This window comes from Thunnus maccoyii, chromosome 11, assembly GCF_910596095.1.
Source record: "Thunnus maccoyii chromosome 11, fThuMac1.1, whole genome shotgun sequence".
Taxonomy (NCBI): domain Eukaryota; kingdom Metazoa; phylum Chordata; class Actinopteri; order Scombriformes; family Scombridae; genus Thunnus; species Thunnus maccoyii.
In genome coordinates, this window is record NC_056543.1 from 23,482,415 (window position 1) to 23,497,701 (window position 15,287).

Below are 15,287 nucleotides of genomic sequence, written 5' to 3' on the forward strand. Positions count from 1 at the left end.
ATCTTCTTAACTACATTATATATCTTTGTGTTTATCATTATGTGAACGTGTTATCTGCCTGTGTATTTCTCTGTCCACCAGTATTTGTGGCTGTGGGTCTGGGGAGTCTGGTTGCTCAGCGTGTGGCTGTTGCAAAGCTTGTGCCAGGGAGCTGGATGGTCAGGAGGCCAGACAGAGAGGCATCTTTGATGCTGTGAAGGAGATGATTCCATTGGACCTGCTGCTAGGTATATCCACTGATATCTTGTATGACTTCATGCCTCCCTCCCGCTTTGCCCTGTCATTCATACAACATTCACATCTCACCTGTATCACCACTTGCATTATCTACATTTTGCACACAAAGTCTGATAAATCATAAGCATGCTAAAAGCTCATGCATACATGATGTGATATTCCAATTTTCACTTGCGTGCAGTATGCTTCATCCTCTATCATTGATCAGAATAAATGACTGTCTTGAACGGGGAGGTGGGCAAGCTATCTGTATATGTGCCAGTGTGCTGCCTATGCTGCATATGTCACACTTGTCTGTTGCATTTGCTTAAATGCAGTATTTCACATATCCGTTGTCGCTCATCCTTTATTTGTTCTTGTGCTGTGCAGAGTCATTGCTTCTCCATCGCATCTCTCCATCATTCATTGATGTGTGTCTTGTTTTGTTCTGCTCTGCTCTGTCTTCCCTCCTCCTCCTGCTGCTGCTGCATCCTGTCTCGGCTGCGTGTACCTGGGGCCTTTTGTGTTTTCAGCTGTGCCTGTCCCTCCCCCTCCAGGAGTGAACATCGAGGAGCACATTCAGATCCGTCAGGAGGAGAAACGGCAGAGGATCAACCGCCGGCACAGGCTGGAGGAGGGCCGAGGTATGGATCAATGCTAGACAGAATGGGACTATGCTTAGGGAAGAAATGTGTGGTTTTTGTTGGTTTTAGGAAATAAAGATTTCTGAATTCAACGTAAACACGTTAAATTAATTGAGAATTTAACGTAAGCACAGGGAGAGAGTGAAAGTGGGGGCTGGGAATAATGAATAGGCTGAGGTTACAAACAGTTTGTCCATCCCTTTTTAGTTTGAAATAACTTTCAGGTGCTGTGTGAGCGTGGGTGTTGTGCCTTGGTGACTTCCCCCTTGCTTGTGTCTTATAATTTTTCAGTGAGTGTGTATTGTTTTGGTGTAGTATTATCATGTGTTCTTTCCCATGTGTGAGCATTGTGCATGCATGTGAAAGTTTCTTTCTCCCCCAGGCCCCCTTGTTTTTCCTGGTCCCATTTTTATGAACCAGCGTGAGCAGGCCCTAGCCAGAATAAGACCCCTTCAGGCACTAAGGCATAAACGGGACAAGCACAAAGGTACTATGGTCTTCACTAACTCAACGGGTGCAGAGACACCCCTTTGACTCATCTCCCAATCTGGCTGTCCCGCCCACCTCCTCTTTCACTCTCTGAAGGCAGGACTCTTGTGTCTTCACCAGGTCGCATGGTAACGAACGAAGTAGCCTGATGGCAAGAAGCACTCACTTTGACTCACAGTTGAGAAATGACTATGAAGCCTTTAGACTGGGTTTACCAGCCTCTTCAACATGCTTGTTCTATTTTGTATTTGATTTATTTTATTTTCCTTTAGCAATGTTACCATAGGAAACGACTGTACAATAAAGATTTGGTCTGTTATACAACAATTCTAACTCTTGGACTAGGATGCCTTCTCTACCTACTGCTGCTGTTCAGCCTTAAATAGAAATCAGTGTCCTTGTCTAACTGGATTTAGCATCACTCCCATAACAGCTGATTTGTCACTTGGTGGGTACAACTGCAGCATCACAAGCAGATGAAACGGCAGGTACTGGGAAGAGCAAACTTTGATGAATGACAAGCTAAAAAAATATGACACAGAAGGAACAGTTGTTAGTTTTAAGATACGTATTTTTAGATGAGAAAACTTACAGACTTGAAAACATTTCAACACCTACGAACTTGGCTTAACTATAAGCTTTTCAGGTACTTGGCCATCAGACAAGTAAGTGTCAGTATTAATTGTCTTAAGAAATAGTCACTTGTCAGAAGCGAACTATTCAACCAAGGAACAACAGATATGTAAATGATTTCAGTAACACCCAAATTTATTTTTCAAATATTCAGCAGCAAACACAAAACACAGTCAATCTATATTTATAGTGTATTGTCTTCTAGATCTTATTTCCTTTGTGAAATCCAAAGTAACCAGGAGGAAAGAGGACACAAGACAACACTTCACTCTTGAGAATTCTCTACTTTTTACAGCGTTCAGAGCAAAATATGCTGTTAAACACGCAAATAGTAGCAAACTCTTGAAATGCTTACAATTGTTGCCTGCACAAATATCAAAAGCAGCTATTATTTTTGTCTGTAGATGGTGCACATTGGCAGGTCTACATCTGCCCATCTAAACAGCAGCTGCTGTAACTTCTCTTGCTGATAGGTGGCGCAGGTTGGACTGGAACTGCAGGTCTAAGACTTGCTTGGACCAAAATCCATCACTAGCTTTAGCATGTCCCAATTTCGTCCTTAGCTGTGAGCAGCTCCTCCATTTCCTTTGTGCAATGCATTGTCGGAAAATAGTGTCTATCAACAGCACATTCAAAAATGAAGCAGTTAGTATGGAGACTGATTTCTGACTATACTTTATTTAGCCACTTTTCCAGTGTGAGCACATTACATACTCAAAAGCTGTGTAGAAGTAGTGTGTAGTATGGAATTGTGACAGCTTCTGTTGGATGAACATATCTGATCTGAAAACCCCTCAAATGAGTAATCTCTGTTAAGGATAACAGTGAGTTTGTTGTCATGTTACATTGTTAAATTCATGTACGATAACTGATGCCACATAGTCTTATAGTTTAGAGCAGCAGTTGTTTCCTACTTAATGTCAGTTAGGAAATTGAGACGTGTTTACTTTGCTGAATAACGTTCCTCTGCAGAACTGTACATTGTGGTTGTAAGACCTGGTTATTTGGGATACTTCCCCTTCTTCTTCATAATATTGCACTCCTGAAGAGGAAGGGGTGTTCCACATCCCTCACCTGGCAATATTGATGTTTCTGTCTGTGACTTCCAAAACAGCTTTTGTGTGCTTTAAATGTCATTTAAGAACACTTATTTGCACTCACTGACATTTAGATTTGTGTCCACGGGCTTAACTTTCAACCCTACCCTATGAATCTTTGGGCCAAGAGCCAGTCAATATTTATTTTACATTTACTGTGTATTGAAACTTAAAAACTTAATCCGTCTATCTCATGTGGCTGACCACAATGAACTGGTTCCTGGTCCAAAACGGTATTGACAGTTATTATATTTACTGTAATGCATGGGTCTCTATCCAACTTTTTCCACTCACACGCCACAACTCTGACCTCTTACACAGGGCTCAGGGTAAACCAGATTTCCTTTTCCTCATTGAACACAGACAAAAAAGTCTAATTATTTGATAAACAAACCATCTGTCCACTAAAAGTTTTAACTCTTGGAGAGAAGTGTTTTTTAATGGGACTGGTTGCCAAAAGCCATTCTGTTTACAGAGGTGTTGTTTCCCTCCTTTCTATTTCGGCATGCTTTTCCCCGTTCTTCCTTTTTTCTTTTGAGTCCTCTTATTTCCTCCAGCTCAGTTTTCCAGGACTGTGCAGAGACATCCACTTGGGCGGTCTGAAGTTGCAACTCAACTTCTCTCTCTTCCCACTCCTCTACTCAAATGTGCTGACTTGAGTGTTTGCCTTGTAGATGGCAGCAGTGAGCGTGGAGAGAAGGATGCCAGTAAAATAACCACCTACCCACCGGGGGCAGTGAGATTTGACTGTGAGCTGCGAGCTGTGCAGGTCAGCTGCGGTTTTCACCACTCAGGTAGGTTCATGGCTGCTTCTGGGTAGATTTGTCTGCATATTATATCAAGAAAAAAAGAGGGGCTGACCTTGAGGTGAAGAAAGTACAAAATAAAACTTGTTCCTCTTGCTTTACAGTGGTGCTGATGGAGAATGGAGATGTCTACACGTTTGGATACGGCCAACATGGCCAGCTAGGACATGGTGATGTCAACTCCAGGTATTGCTTCTGTTGACTTAACAGACATAAACATACAGACCAACAGAAATTGACACACAACCTACAACTAATGTTTCTACCTGCTAGGGGTTCTCCTACTCTGGTGCAGGCTCTTCCAGGTCCCAGTATCCAGGTGACAGCAGGCAGTAACCACACGGTTGTTCTCCTCATGGATGGGCAAGTCTTCACATTTGGCAGTTTCTCGGTAAGAAAAACATTGTCCCTCATAAAATTTGTCAACAGCTGCTTTCTCAGAGCGTGCAGGATTCTTGTTTAAATCCAAAACTTCATGTCTTACACATGATGATGATAATGCTTAAGATGCCCATTTCAGTACATCACAAAATGTGCTCGAGCGTGAACATTGTCTCCTTGTTTTTCAGAAAGGGCAGCTGGGCCGGCCCATCCTAGACATGCCCTACTGGAATGCCAAGCCATCTCCCATGCCCAATATTGGTGCCAAATATGGACGCAAGGCTACCTGGATTGGTGCCAGTGGAGACCAAACGTTCCTGCGGATCGATGAGGCCCTTATCAACTCCCATGTCCTAGCTACTTCAGAGATCTTTGCCAGCAAGCACATCATTGGCCTCGTGCCCTCCTCTGTGTCTGAACCGCCTCCATTTAAATGCTTGCTTATCAACAAAATGGATGGAAGCTGCCGCACATTCAATGATTCTGAGCAGGAGGACCTACAGGGATTTGGCCTGTGTCTGGACCCTGTGTATGATGTCATATGGAGGTCAGTCCAAGGGCTATTCACATGAGTAATTAAAATGCTACCATTATGTTTTACTTTGGTTAACCAGTATCTACCATAGAATGTACTACTGTATCTCCAAGGTGATATCACCAGTATTTATCCCTGTTTTTAAAGACTTAGGTAATACTTTCTACAGATAAACTTGACATGTTCTTTTTTGATTATTAAACCCTTTAACATGTTATCCTTAATCATGGTTCTTTTTGTGTTTTTAGGTTCCTGCCAGCTTCAAGAGAGATGTGGTGCTACAATGCAGTGATCGCTGATGCCAGGATGCCCTCTGCTACAGATCTACAGGCTCGCTGTAGTATCCTTAGCCCAGAGCTTGCATTGCCCTCAGGATCCCATGCCACCACCACTCGCTCTCATGGAGCTCTACACATCCTTGGTAATCATCGCACTAGCCACTCAGAAAAGTGTCATAGGTCTTATGAATCTTTTGTAAAAATGCACATAATGCTACAACACAAATGTTGATGGTTGATGCTAAGAGGAAGTATACTGTGGTGACCCATTAGGTTGCCTGGACACGCTGGCAGCCATGCAGGAGCTGAAAATGGGTGTAGCCAGTGCAGAGGAAGAGACCCAGGCAGTGATGAAGGTCTACTCCAAGGAGGACTACAGCGTGGTGAACCGCTTTGAGAGTAAGTGGGCTCTTTGTACAGAACAAACGATGAATACTGGAAGATACATTTGGCTATTATATGCTTTGGTTTCTTACGTGTTACTGTAATGCTGTAGGTCATGGTGGTGGTTGGGGCTACTCAGCCCATTCTGTGGAGGCCATTCGCTTCTGTGCTGATGCAGACATCCTGCTGGGTGGGCTGGGCCTGTTCGGGGGACGAGGAGAGTACACTGCTAAGATCAAGGTGAGCAATCCTCTGACATTTTTGTGTATTTATGAAGGGATATAAGATTTATTACCCTTTAATCCATAGAGTGTGTGCTGCTGCAAATTGTATACACAGGTATCTCAAATGTACCAAATGAAAACTAGTTCAACTATTTTGTAGTTTTTGCAAAAATTTCCAAAAGTAATAACGGAGCTAAAGTCAAACCAAAATATTTAGTAGTCTGACCACAGTCAACAACATTGTAATAGATATCCCTCCTAAAGCTGATAAATTACCAAAGGAGATAATACACTCAGTGGATTAAGTGGGATTCTGGCATCAAATTCCAGGCTTTTAAAGTATATTAACCCAGTCCTGTTGTTGTGCAGCTTTTTGAGCTGGGGCCTGATGGAGGCGATCATGAGACAGATGGTGATCTGCTGGCTGAGACTGACGTACTGGCCTATGACTGTGCTGCCAGGTACTGTTTATGCATCAATGTGAACCATTCGAATGAACTGATGTTTCCCTTCTGATCTCACAGCTTTTCATGTAAAGAAAAAGTTTATATAATGATATCATCTCCATATCTTTCTACTAAGTACTGTTTTGTTGGGAGTAATTGTTAATTTTAGTTGAAAGTGTTTTTTTTTCTCTATGCTTTTATCACAAATAGTTTGTGTCATTATTTTACAGACCGAAATAAATTTCAACTTTAATATTTGATAGTAGTGACTGATTATCTTTTCATTTTCAGGGAGAAATATGCCATGATGTTTGATGAGCCGGTGCTGCTGCAGTTAGGCTGGTGGTATGTGGCGTGGGCCAGAGTGTCTGGTCCCAGCAGTGACTGTGGCTCCCATGGACAGGCTACCATCACTACTGATGATGGGTAAAACTGATTTCACAACATAAGTAATGCTGTTGCGTTTGTAGATGAATTGATGTGTCATATTGTCACCTTTCTTTAAAAAAAAAAAAAAAAAGTGAAATATTGGTCACAGTAATTTAATATATTTATTTTGTTTTTTTTCCTTTAGTGTGGTATTTCAGTTCAAAAGCTCTAAGAAATCAAACAATGGTACAGATGTGAATGCGGGTCAAATACCTCAGCTACTTTACAGGCAAGTAAAATTCCTCACATTTTATTAACAGAGATTAAAGCTTATTTTGTCTATTGGCTTGTCAAGTAAATGATTTTGTTTTTTCTTCATAATTTAACAGGCTTCCTTCGAATGATGGTAATGCATCTAAAGGGAAACAGCAGACCAGTGAGCCAGTTCACATCCTTAAACGCTCGTTCGCTCGAACAGTCTCAGTGGTTAGTACTGTCTATGTTTTGAATAGAGTAATAAATATAATTTTGTACAGCATTGTGGCACTGCAATCAGCGTGTGTATGTGTGTGCGACTGTCTACCTCTGTCTCTCTCTAGGAGTGCTTTGAGTCCCTGCTGAGTATCCTTCACTGGAGCTGGACCACCCTGGTACTCGGTGTGGAGGAACTGCGAGGGTTGAAAGGCTTCCAGTACACAGCCACCCTGCTGGACCTAGAGAGACTGCGCTTTGTTGGCACGTGCTGCCTCCGCCTCCTCAGGGTCTACATCTGTGAGATCTTCCCCATTGCTGGTAGGAGCATCATTTTATCTTTGGAAACTTAATTGCTCATTTTCTGGGAAAAAGGAATCTGCAGTACTGCTGTTATTCATGAATCTACATAGTATGTGAATTGATATTAAAATTAAGAATAAACCGTAACAATGCTTTTAGTTATTAATGCCTGTCCTAATGATAAACAATGATTCATAGTTCAAAATTAGAATAAATTTGAGCATTGTAGGTAACTTGTCTTTGGCCTGCAAAACCTTAAAATCTTCACAGACTAGATGATCTGTAGTTCATAGATTAATTATAGTTTACAGACATTATGTGGTGAATTTCAGGAAGTTCTTATTTCAAAATGTATACATTTGAATATAAGTCTTGATTTCAGAGTATAGCATCTGATAAGATCTCTTTTGATATGTTGTTTGGTTTCTAGCCAGCACCAAAGCTGTGGTGGAGGAGTCGAGCAAGCTGGCTGAGTGCGTGGGAAAGACGCGCAGTTTGCTGAAGAAGATCCTGTCAGAAGGTATGGACAACTGCCTGACCAAGCTGGACAACGACCCCCAGGGCTACTTATCTCAGCCGCTGACTCTGCTGGAAGCTGTGCTGCAGGAGTGCCACAACACCTTCACTGCTTGTTTCCACTCCTTCTACCCGACTCCAGCTCTGCAGTGGGCCTGTCTCTGTGACCTGCTCAACTGCTTAGACCAGGTTAGTTCCTGATGTTTGGCATTTTTACTTGATTATGTACAAAGTGATGATTATAAAAATAGCTTGTGATTAATATTCTGTCAGTCAACTAAATGACTAATTGTTTCAGATAAAATGTACAGCACGCCTACTTTTACATAATTTTAGATATGAAGTTTATACTCTTATCCAGAGCAACTGAATGTTTCAACGTCATATTTATTTGGTTATTGAATGAACATCAGAGAAAGAAATCACAAAAGATAATAAAATCAGAGATTCATTTATGATGTCCTCTCTGTTTTTCAGGACATTGCTGAGGCCAACTTTCGCACATCCAGCAGCCGTCTGCTGGCGGCGGTAATGTCAGCTTTGTGCAACACCTCGGTCAAGCTGACATCCATCCTGCCCATCGCATATGATGGGGAAGTGCTGTTGCGTTCCCTTGTCAAACAAGTCAGCACAGAGAACGACTCAGCCCTCGCTCACCGCTTCCCCCTGCTGGTGGCCCATATGGAGAAACTTAGCCATGTGAGTTTTTGCACGTCATACACATCAGATATTGTCACTTCAAAATGCTTACGAGTGTGGTCAGAGACCCAGGAAATGTTTTAGTGATGGAGAATATGATGGCCTCTGATCATTGCCATATCCTATTCTTGTGAAAACAATCAAAACAATATCATAATTGCACCTTCTTTCACAACCGTAGACTGAGGAGAACCTTATGGGCATGACCAGTTTCCGAGAGGTTCTGGAGAAGATGCTGGTGATTGTGGTGCTGCCAGTGAGGAAGAGTTTGAGGAAAGAAGTGGAGCTGTTCTCGCCGCATCTGGTCTCCAACACCTGTGGCCTGCTGGCCTCCATCGTCTCTGAGCTTACCGCTTCTGCCCTGGGCTCTGAGGTAACCTTTATATATATATATATCTACAACACACAAATGCACATTAAACCCAAAGGTAGGGCCAGAGGGCTTGGTCTTCGCAGACATTACACCACTCTAGTTTCCTTTAGAAAGACATTGAATCCTGATGTGCTCTTTGTTTTTCATGTCATCTGTTCTGTGTTTTCTGTGTTAACATCTGGTGTCTTTGTCATGGACAATTACATTGTGATTGTTGCCCACTGATCGGGATGCTCTCTGCCACATTCGATTTTATTTGGAACAGTTTCAGCTCACAATTATGTTAAAATGAAATCTCACTTTGCTTGATTGTTGTAGTCCAGCTGTGTAAGTTGTAGATGAGGTCACTGGTGATGAGAGATCTGTCCACCAGAGTTCACATCTTTCCTCATTCCAAATCATTTTACTTAAAGCTCAATTGTTATACAACTAACTTTCCATAGTGACAGCTCTTGCTTGGAACAAAGCAATTTCTTAATGGTTGTCAAAAATCAGTAACAACAGGGGGGCAATGGATTTTTAGTATTATTTTATGATGAGTCATAAAGTGGGTTGGACTGTCTGATGTCTGTTGCTCTCCCTCTCTCACATTCTTTATTCAATTATCATCACTCTGTCTGTTCACACGCATACCCATGTACCGCAGTCAAGATACTTAAGTTCTCATTGCCATAGTAACCGCCACTCGGCTGCAGACCTCACCATCACAGTTTTTTTTTCCCCCCAGTCTGTTGTTAGGGAAAAAACTCTTCCTCCCCAGGGCACCTGAATACGTCCCTCTGCAGCTGTGTCTGGCTCCCTGTAGTCAGCAGGGTGATATAAATAGTAACAGATTACCTAACACTTGCCAAACATTAGATGTTTATATGACAAGACCTTTTTTCTGCACTGTTTTTGTCTGTAAATGAAAGACATGGATGGCATTCATATATGGATAACATCCATTACATTATTTTTTATTCTTTGTCTTCAATAAAGCCACCTAATGGTACACATACTGCTTTTTGATGATGATCTTTATGCAGAGAACTGGATTTTCAGTCAGAATTTCATTGTTTGATAATATTTGCAGTAGAACTTGGGTATTCCTCTTTTAATCTGTTAATCAGCCCTATGAGGTTTTGTAAAAAGTTTGATATGATGATTACATATCTTATTGTTTCCTTGCTTATTAGGTCGACGGGCTGAACTCTCTGCACTCTGTGAAAGCATCTCCTAACCGTTTCACCAAAACGAGCCAGGGCCGCAGTTGGAACACGGGCAATGGGTCTCCGGATGCCATCTGTATGACAGTGGACAAGCCAGGCGTTGTGCTGGTTGGCGTCTGTGTGTATGGAGGAGGGGGCATCCATGAGTATGAGCTAGAGGTGCTCGCTGATGATGTAAGAGATTATAAAGATTTCAGATTATATGTAAGTGCTCTCTGGTATTGCTGACCAAGATTTCAAGCTTTGTTATTTCATTATTTGTACCATATTTGTTCCCTCACCCTTCAGGCGCAGACAGAGCACCCAGGGGACTCGGCACATTCTCACAGGTGGACATCTCTAGAGCTGGTGAAGGGTACCTACAGCACAGATGATTCTCCCAGTGATATTGCTGAGATTCGCCTGGACAAGGCTGTGCCACTCAAGGTACATATACAGTACCAGTCAAAAGTTTAGACACACTTTCTCATTCAAGTGAATTTGACAGTGTGTCCAAACTTTTGATTGGTACTCTATATCAATAAAATAATATTTATATGGTTTGCTGTTGAGATACAACTGTGAGGATGAAACTATTGTCTAAATTCATACAATATGAGGCTGGTTTTGGATCTGGAAATAGTCTGAATTTATTCTTTTGTAGGAAGGGGTGAAGTATGCTGTTCGATTACGAAACTACGGCAGCAGGACTGCTAACGGGGATGGAGGTATGACCACAGTGCAGTGCTCTGATGGTGTGTCCTTCACATTCAGCACCTGTAGCTTGAGTAGCAATGGGACCAACCAGACAAGAGGACAGATCCCACAGATTCTCTACTACAGGTAATCACAAAGCAAGAATTTTCCTACATCAGATATCTGAAGTATTTGGGGGGTTTTTTTCTGACCAAAGTGTTGTCTCATGGCTGAAGGAGTGAGTACGATGGTGATCTCCAGTCCCAGCTGCTGAGCAAAGCCAATGAGGAGGACAAAAACTGTAGCCGAGCTCTCTCCGTGGTCAGCGCTGTGGTCAGAGCTGCAAAGGACCTGCTTCACAGGGCATTTGCTGTCGATGGTAAGCTCAAAAAACCTATAGTTGTAACTTGGTAACTGCTGACAGCTACTTATACTAAATTTATATCATATCTGTTCAGCCTGTTTTCAGTTTTATCTATGTCCTTTGTTGTCTCCAGTGGATGATATCCCCGAGCTATTAAGTTCCTCCAGTCTGTTCTCCATGCTCCTCCCCCTTATCCTGGCCTACATTGGCCCTGTGGCTGCATCTGTACCTAAGGTAAGAGGTCAAACCAGGAGGTAAAACTCTTCATCTTTGACTAATAAATTGTCTTTCCCTCATGTGGCATTATGGTGACTCATCTACCCCATCCAGGCTGCTGTTGAGGTCTTTGGACTGGTTCAAGAGCTGTTACCTGCTGTCTCCGCCCTCAACCAAAAATACGCTCCACCCACCTTCAATCCCAACCAGTCAACAGACAGCACGACTGGCAACCAGCCTGAGCAGGGCCTGTCGGCTTGTACCACCTCAAATCACTACTCAGTAATTGAGAGCGACCACCCTTACAAGCAATCTGGTGTCACGCAATACAGGGTAAGTTATCCTTTAGCATGTTAACAGCTTAGCAAGTAACTTACAACTGAGAAAGTAAGAGACAAGAACATCATTCAAATTGAAACTAATCCTTTTATGCATCACCTTGCCCCAGGTATCATTCCCAGATTGTGTCCGTTGGACCACCATCGAGTTTGACCCACAGTGTGGCACTGCACAGCCAGAGGATGTCCTACGTTTGCTCATCCCCAGCCGCACCCTCCACCTGTCCTGCCTCGGGGGCAAACCTCTGATCCATGACACCATCAATACCTGGACTGAGCTCAAGAAGTTCTCTGGTTCCACGGGCTGGCCAACCACTGTCCTTGTGCTCCCAGGTGAGAAAGGCAGAGCAGTGCAGCATTTATTATTGGACATGTAGCTTCAGGCATTACGATAAAATTATCATTTTGAACAGCACCACATTAAATCCCTAAGTTCCAAAAACCAGAGACTTAGTAAATGTCACTGAGCATGTAAATGCATTGAAGGTCTTTGCTAAGCTAGTGTGCACTGCCCAAGTTATTGTTCCAGAAGTTCAGTTTGTAAGGCAGCAGCACTGTATAGCACTCCTAAGATCAGAGCCAGGGATAACATGCTTACATACCTGAAAGGGGGGACTGAGACCAAGAGGCCCTCAAACTGCCTGCACTATGGTGACCACAAAGCCCCACAAAGGCTAATCTATGCTGAGCAAGAAAAGCAGGCACTTATCCTGTATTAAAATGAATGTGTCAACTGTGACAGCGCAAGCAATGTTAATGTTTTGTCACGTTATGTAGTATAAATAAGTAGTAACACCATTGTAAATCCACCAATTATTATTTACAGAACACTTCCCACCACCTGTCTCACCCTTCATTCACTGTTTTTCTGTCCTCTCTACTTTCAGGAAATGAAGTTCTGTTTTCATTGGAAACAGCCTCGGATTATGTGAAAGATGAGAAAGCTTGCTTTTACGGCTTTAAGTGTGTGGCTGTGGGATATGAATTCAACCCTGGCCCTGATGAGGTACAGACATTGTATATTTTTCTGTGAATCGTGTAGCAGGTTGGCCTTCTGTCTGTCTGGATAATAGTTGCCTGTGTTTGGGAATCATAATTAGATCTCACGAGTAAGCTGCATTCTGTATGTTATCTGTATAATGAGAAATGTGTGTGCAGCCAGAGAAAATTTCGAATGGACAACTTTTTGATTAAAGCCTTTTGGATGTTTCAGGGTACCATTCAACTAGAGAAAGAGCTGGCTTACCTGGGCAGTGTGTGTGCTGCGGCTCTGATGAAGAAAGACCTTGCACTCCCTATAGGTATGGAAAATAATGGATGAGGGTATTTTCTGGGGCAATGGTTAATAAGCTGTACTTATGATATCATGATACATTGTATTGTGTTATTGATGGGAGCAAATTCATCTTATGTGACATCTCAAGTAAAGCATTCATCTCTTACTCTAATCTTTTAATTTCAGGCAATGAGTTGGAGGAGGATCTTGAGATTCTTGAGGAAGCCTCTCTTCAGGTGTGTCATCTGCTAAATTCAGAGATATTGTTTAGGAATCAAAATTATCTTGTGAAAATGATTTTTATCTGCACTCTTCCCTCCTTGATTCCTCTTTCCTTTGCCCTCACCTAGGTGTGTAAGTCCCACTCTGGGATACTGGGGAAGGGTCTGGCCTTGTCTCACTCCCCCACCATTCTAGAGGCCCTGGAGGGGAATCTGCCTCTGCACCTTCAAACCAATGAGCACTCTTTCCTTGAGGACTTCATCACATGTGTACAGAGCTCAAGTGGAGGACGACTGGCAAGGTAAGATTTTGTGCAAGTAGCCAGCTTGTGCACCTCTAGCTGTCTCTTGTCAATTCTTCTTACATGACAAGAACAAAAAAATTAGCTGTTCATTACCAATTCTGAAATATGCAATAGTGGTGAACTGCATATTAGCTTTGCCTCTCCAATTTAGGTTCTCTTATAAACATTCGTTTTGGTGTCTCACAATGGGGAATGCTCTCTCAGCATCAGCCTCTATATCATTATTCCAGCCAGTAGTTCACTCTTCACCATAGAGTGGGCTTTGAGAGCGCATGTTAGCTGTTGCCATAAACCTATCACCACTGTTAACTGACCCAACTAACAGTGTTGGCTACTGCGTACAGCCACCAAGCCAGGTACCACAAGCTGTAGTCCACTAAGCATACCACACCTGCCCAACCCCATTAAAAGATTTTTGCAAAACAAAACAAACTCCTTGTCTTGCTCGCCTAAGTTAACTATACCAAGCGAAGACAGACACCAAACCACCACCCCGAATGTGTCCCTTTGGTTACAAAATCTCAGGTTTGGACACTCATAGTGTTTGTGTGTTATGTGCATCGGGTTGCATTCAGTGTATATATAAGTGTTACATGCCCAGGTGGCATTATCTTTTCCAGTTTGGGAAATTCGTCCCATTCAGATGGTGTCTGCAAATGCTGAGATTAATAACATCTTCACAAGTGGTGATTCCACGAGGCAGACTCTACAGATGCCACTCGTCGACAGTGATGGTTGGCATCACTGGGGTTGAGCACGTCATTTTCACCACCATATCAGTCACTGGGATAAGCTTATCTGGCAATATGGTAGACTGCATATTCCTCATAGTGAGACTCCGAAAGGAATGCTTGAGAGAGAGCTTGAGGTTACTTATCCCGTAACCCCTGTTTACCGATAACATGAATGAGGTGTCTCACTAGAGCACCCTCTCTGTGTAAAGCGAGGAAAAGGAAGGCTTATCTTGAATGATGAGTGCTGCCATGTCGATAGGTGAGAAGCATAGCTCCTCCTTGACACAAGCATTAGGACTGGAATAATGATATAGAGGCTTCTGAGGAATAACGCAGAGAGAGCGTTCCCCATAGTGCTACATCTCACTCATGTTATCAGAGAACACGGGCTTACAGGATAAGTAACCTTAAGCTTTGATTGGTAATGCCCAGGCATCATTACAAATGAGTCATTTACTATCCTGTCAACGTCCCTTTGATCTTTTCTTCTAGGTGGCTGCAGCCAGACTCTTATGCAGACCCCCAGAAGACGTCTCTGATCCTGAACAAAGATGACATTCGCTGTGGGTGGCCAGCTACTGTTGTCGTACAGACCAAAGACCAGTATGGAGATGTGGTGCATGTCCCTAACATGAAGGTCAGGATAACTGTTTTAGCTTCTCTGCTTCAGAGACATAAGTATTTTATAAAACTGAAATGACAGAAAAATGTATTGTCATTGTCAAATCCTCCAAGTAGTGTTGTGGTTCTTTAAAGTTGTTATTTAATATTGTACTACTGTCTCACATCTCTGACTTATGTTCCTCATCTGTTTAATTTCCAGGTGGAGGTAAAGGCTGTGCCTGTTTCCCAGAAGAAGTCGTTGCAGCAGGAGAATGTGAAGAAGCTGCAGCGGCTACCTGGAAGCTCCTCTCCTTCGTCCTCTGGTCCCGACCTAACGTTTGGAGGTCTGCCCATGCCCAAGCTGGAGGCCACATACGAGCCCATGATTGTGAAAGAAGCTCGTTATATTGCTATTACCATGATGAAGGTCAGCCTCATGTAACTGACTTACAACTCACTCACAAACTATCTTGTTTACCCTTA

The 15,287-nt window shown here is 42.7% G+C and overlaps 1 protein-coding gene across 12 annotated transcripts in view; it reads left to right on the forward strand.

The window, feature by feature from the left end:
- Window positions 1-15,287, forward strand: part of mycbp2 (MYC binding protein 2) — a 64,519-nt gene that overhangs the window by 23,574 nt on the left and 25,658 nt on the right. For 8 of the 12 annotated variants that reach the window (XM_042427039.1, XM_042427045.1, XM_042427042.1 and 5 more), the window contains exons 16-46: window positions 82-227; window positions 750-860; window positions 1,243-1,347; window positions 3,754-3,873; window positions 3,990-4,071; window positions 4,159-4,276; window positions 4,455-4,813; window positions 5,050-5,222; window positions 5,353-5,478; window positions 5,576-5,703; window positions 6,057-6,148; window positions 6,425-6,559; window positions 6,708-6,791; window positions 6,892-6,988; window positions 7,102-7,294; window positions 7,707-7,981; window positions 8,270-8,491; window positions 8,673-8,864; window positions 10,040-10,246; window positions 10,361-10,498; window positions 10,716-10,894; window positions 10,984-11,126; window positions 11,245-11,345; window positions 11,442-11,660; window positions 11,776-11,998; window positions 12,553-12,671; window positions 12,879-12,966; window positions 13,128-13,177; window positions 13,292-13,464; window positions 14,694-14,838; window positions 15,025-15,231. In XM_042427039.1, coding sequence (XP_042282973.1) covers window positions 82-227; window positions 750-860; window positions 1,243-1,347; window positions 3,754-3,873; window positions 3,990-4,071; window positions 4,159-4,276; window positions 4,455-4,813; window positions 5,050-5,222; window positions 5,353-5,478; window positions 5,576-5,703; window positions 6,057-6,148; window positions 6,425-6,559; window positions 6,708-6,791; window positions 6,892-6,988; window positions 7,102-7,294; window positions 7,707-7,981; window positions 8,270-8,491; window positions 8,673-8,864; window positions 10,040-10,246; window positions 10,361-10,498; window positions 10,716-10,894; window positions 10,984-11,126; window positions 11,245-11,345; window positions 11,442-11,660; window positions 11,776-11,998; window positions 12,553-12,671; window positions 12,879-12,966; window positions 13,128-13,177; window positions 13,292-13,464; window positions 14,694-14,838; window positions 15,025-15,231 — 4,750 coding nt within the window. The remainder of the gene's footprint in view (window positions 1-81; window positions 228-749; window positions 861-1,242; window positions 1,348-3,753; window positions 3,874-3,989; window positions 4,072-4,158; window positions 4,277-4,454; window positions 4,814-5,049; window positions 5,223-5,352; window positions 5,479-5,575; window positions 5,704-6,056; window positions 6,149-6,424; window positions 6,560-6,707; window positions 6,792-6,891; window positions 6,989-7,101; window positions 7,295-7,706; window positions 7,982-8,269; window positions 8,492-8,672; window positions 8,865-10,039; window positions 10,247-10,360; window positions 10,499-10,715; window positions 10,895-10,983; window positions 11,127-11,244; window positions 11,346-11,441; window positions 11,661-11,775; window positions 11,999-12,552; window positions 12,672-12,878; window positions 12,967-13,127; window positions 13,178-13,291; window positions 13,465-14,693; window positions 14,839-15,024; window positions 15,232-15,287) is intronic. The other 4 variants (XM_042427040.1, XM_042427050.1, XM_042427041.1 and 1 more) reach the window with 3 other exon arrangements.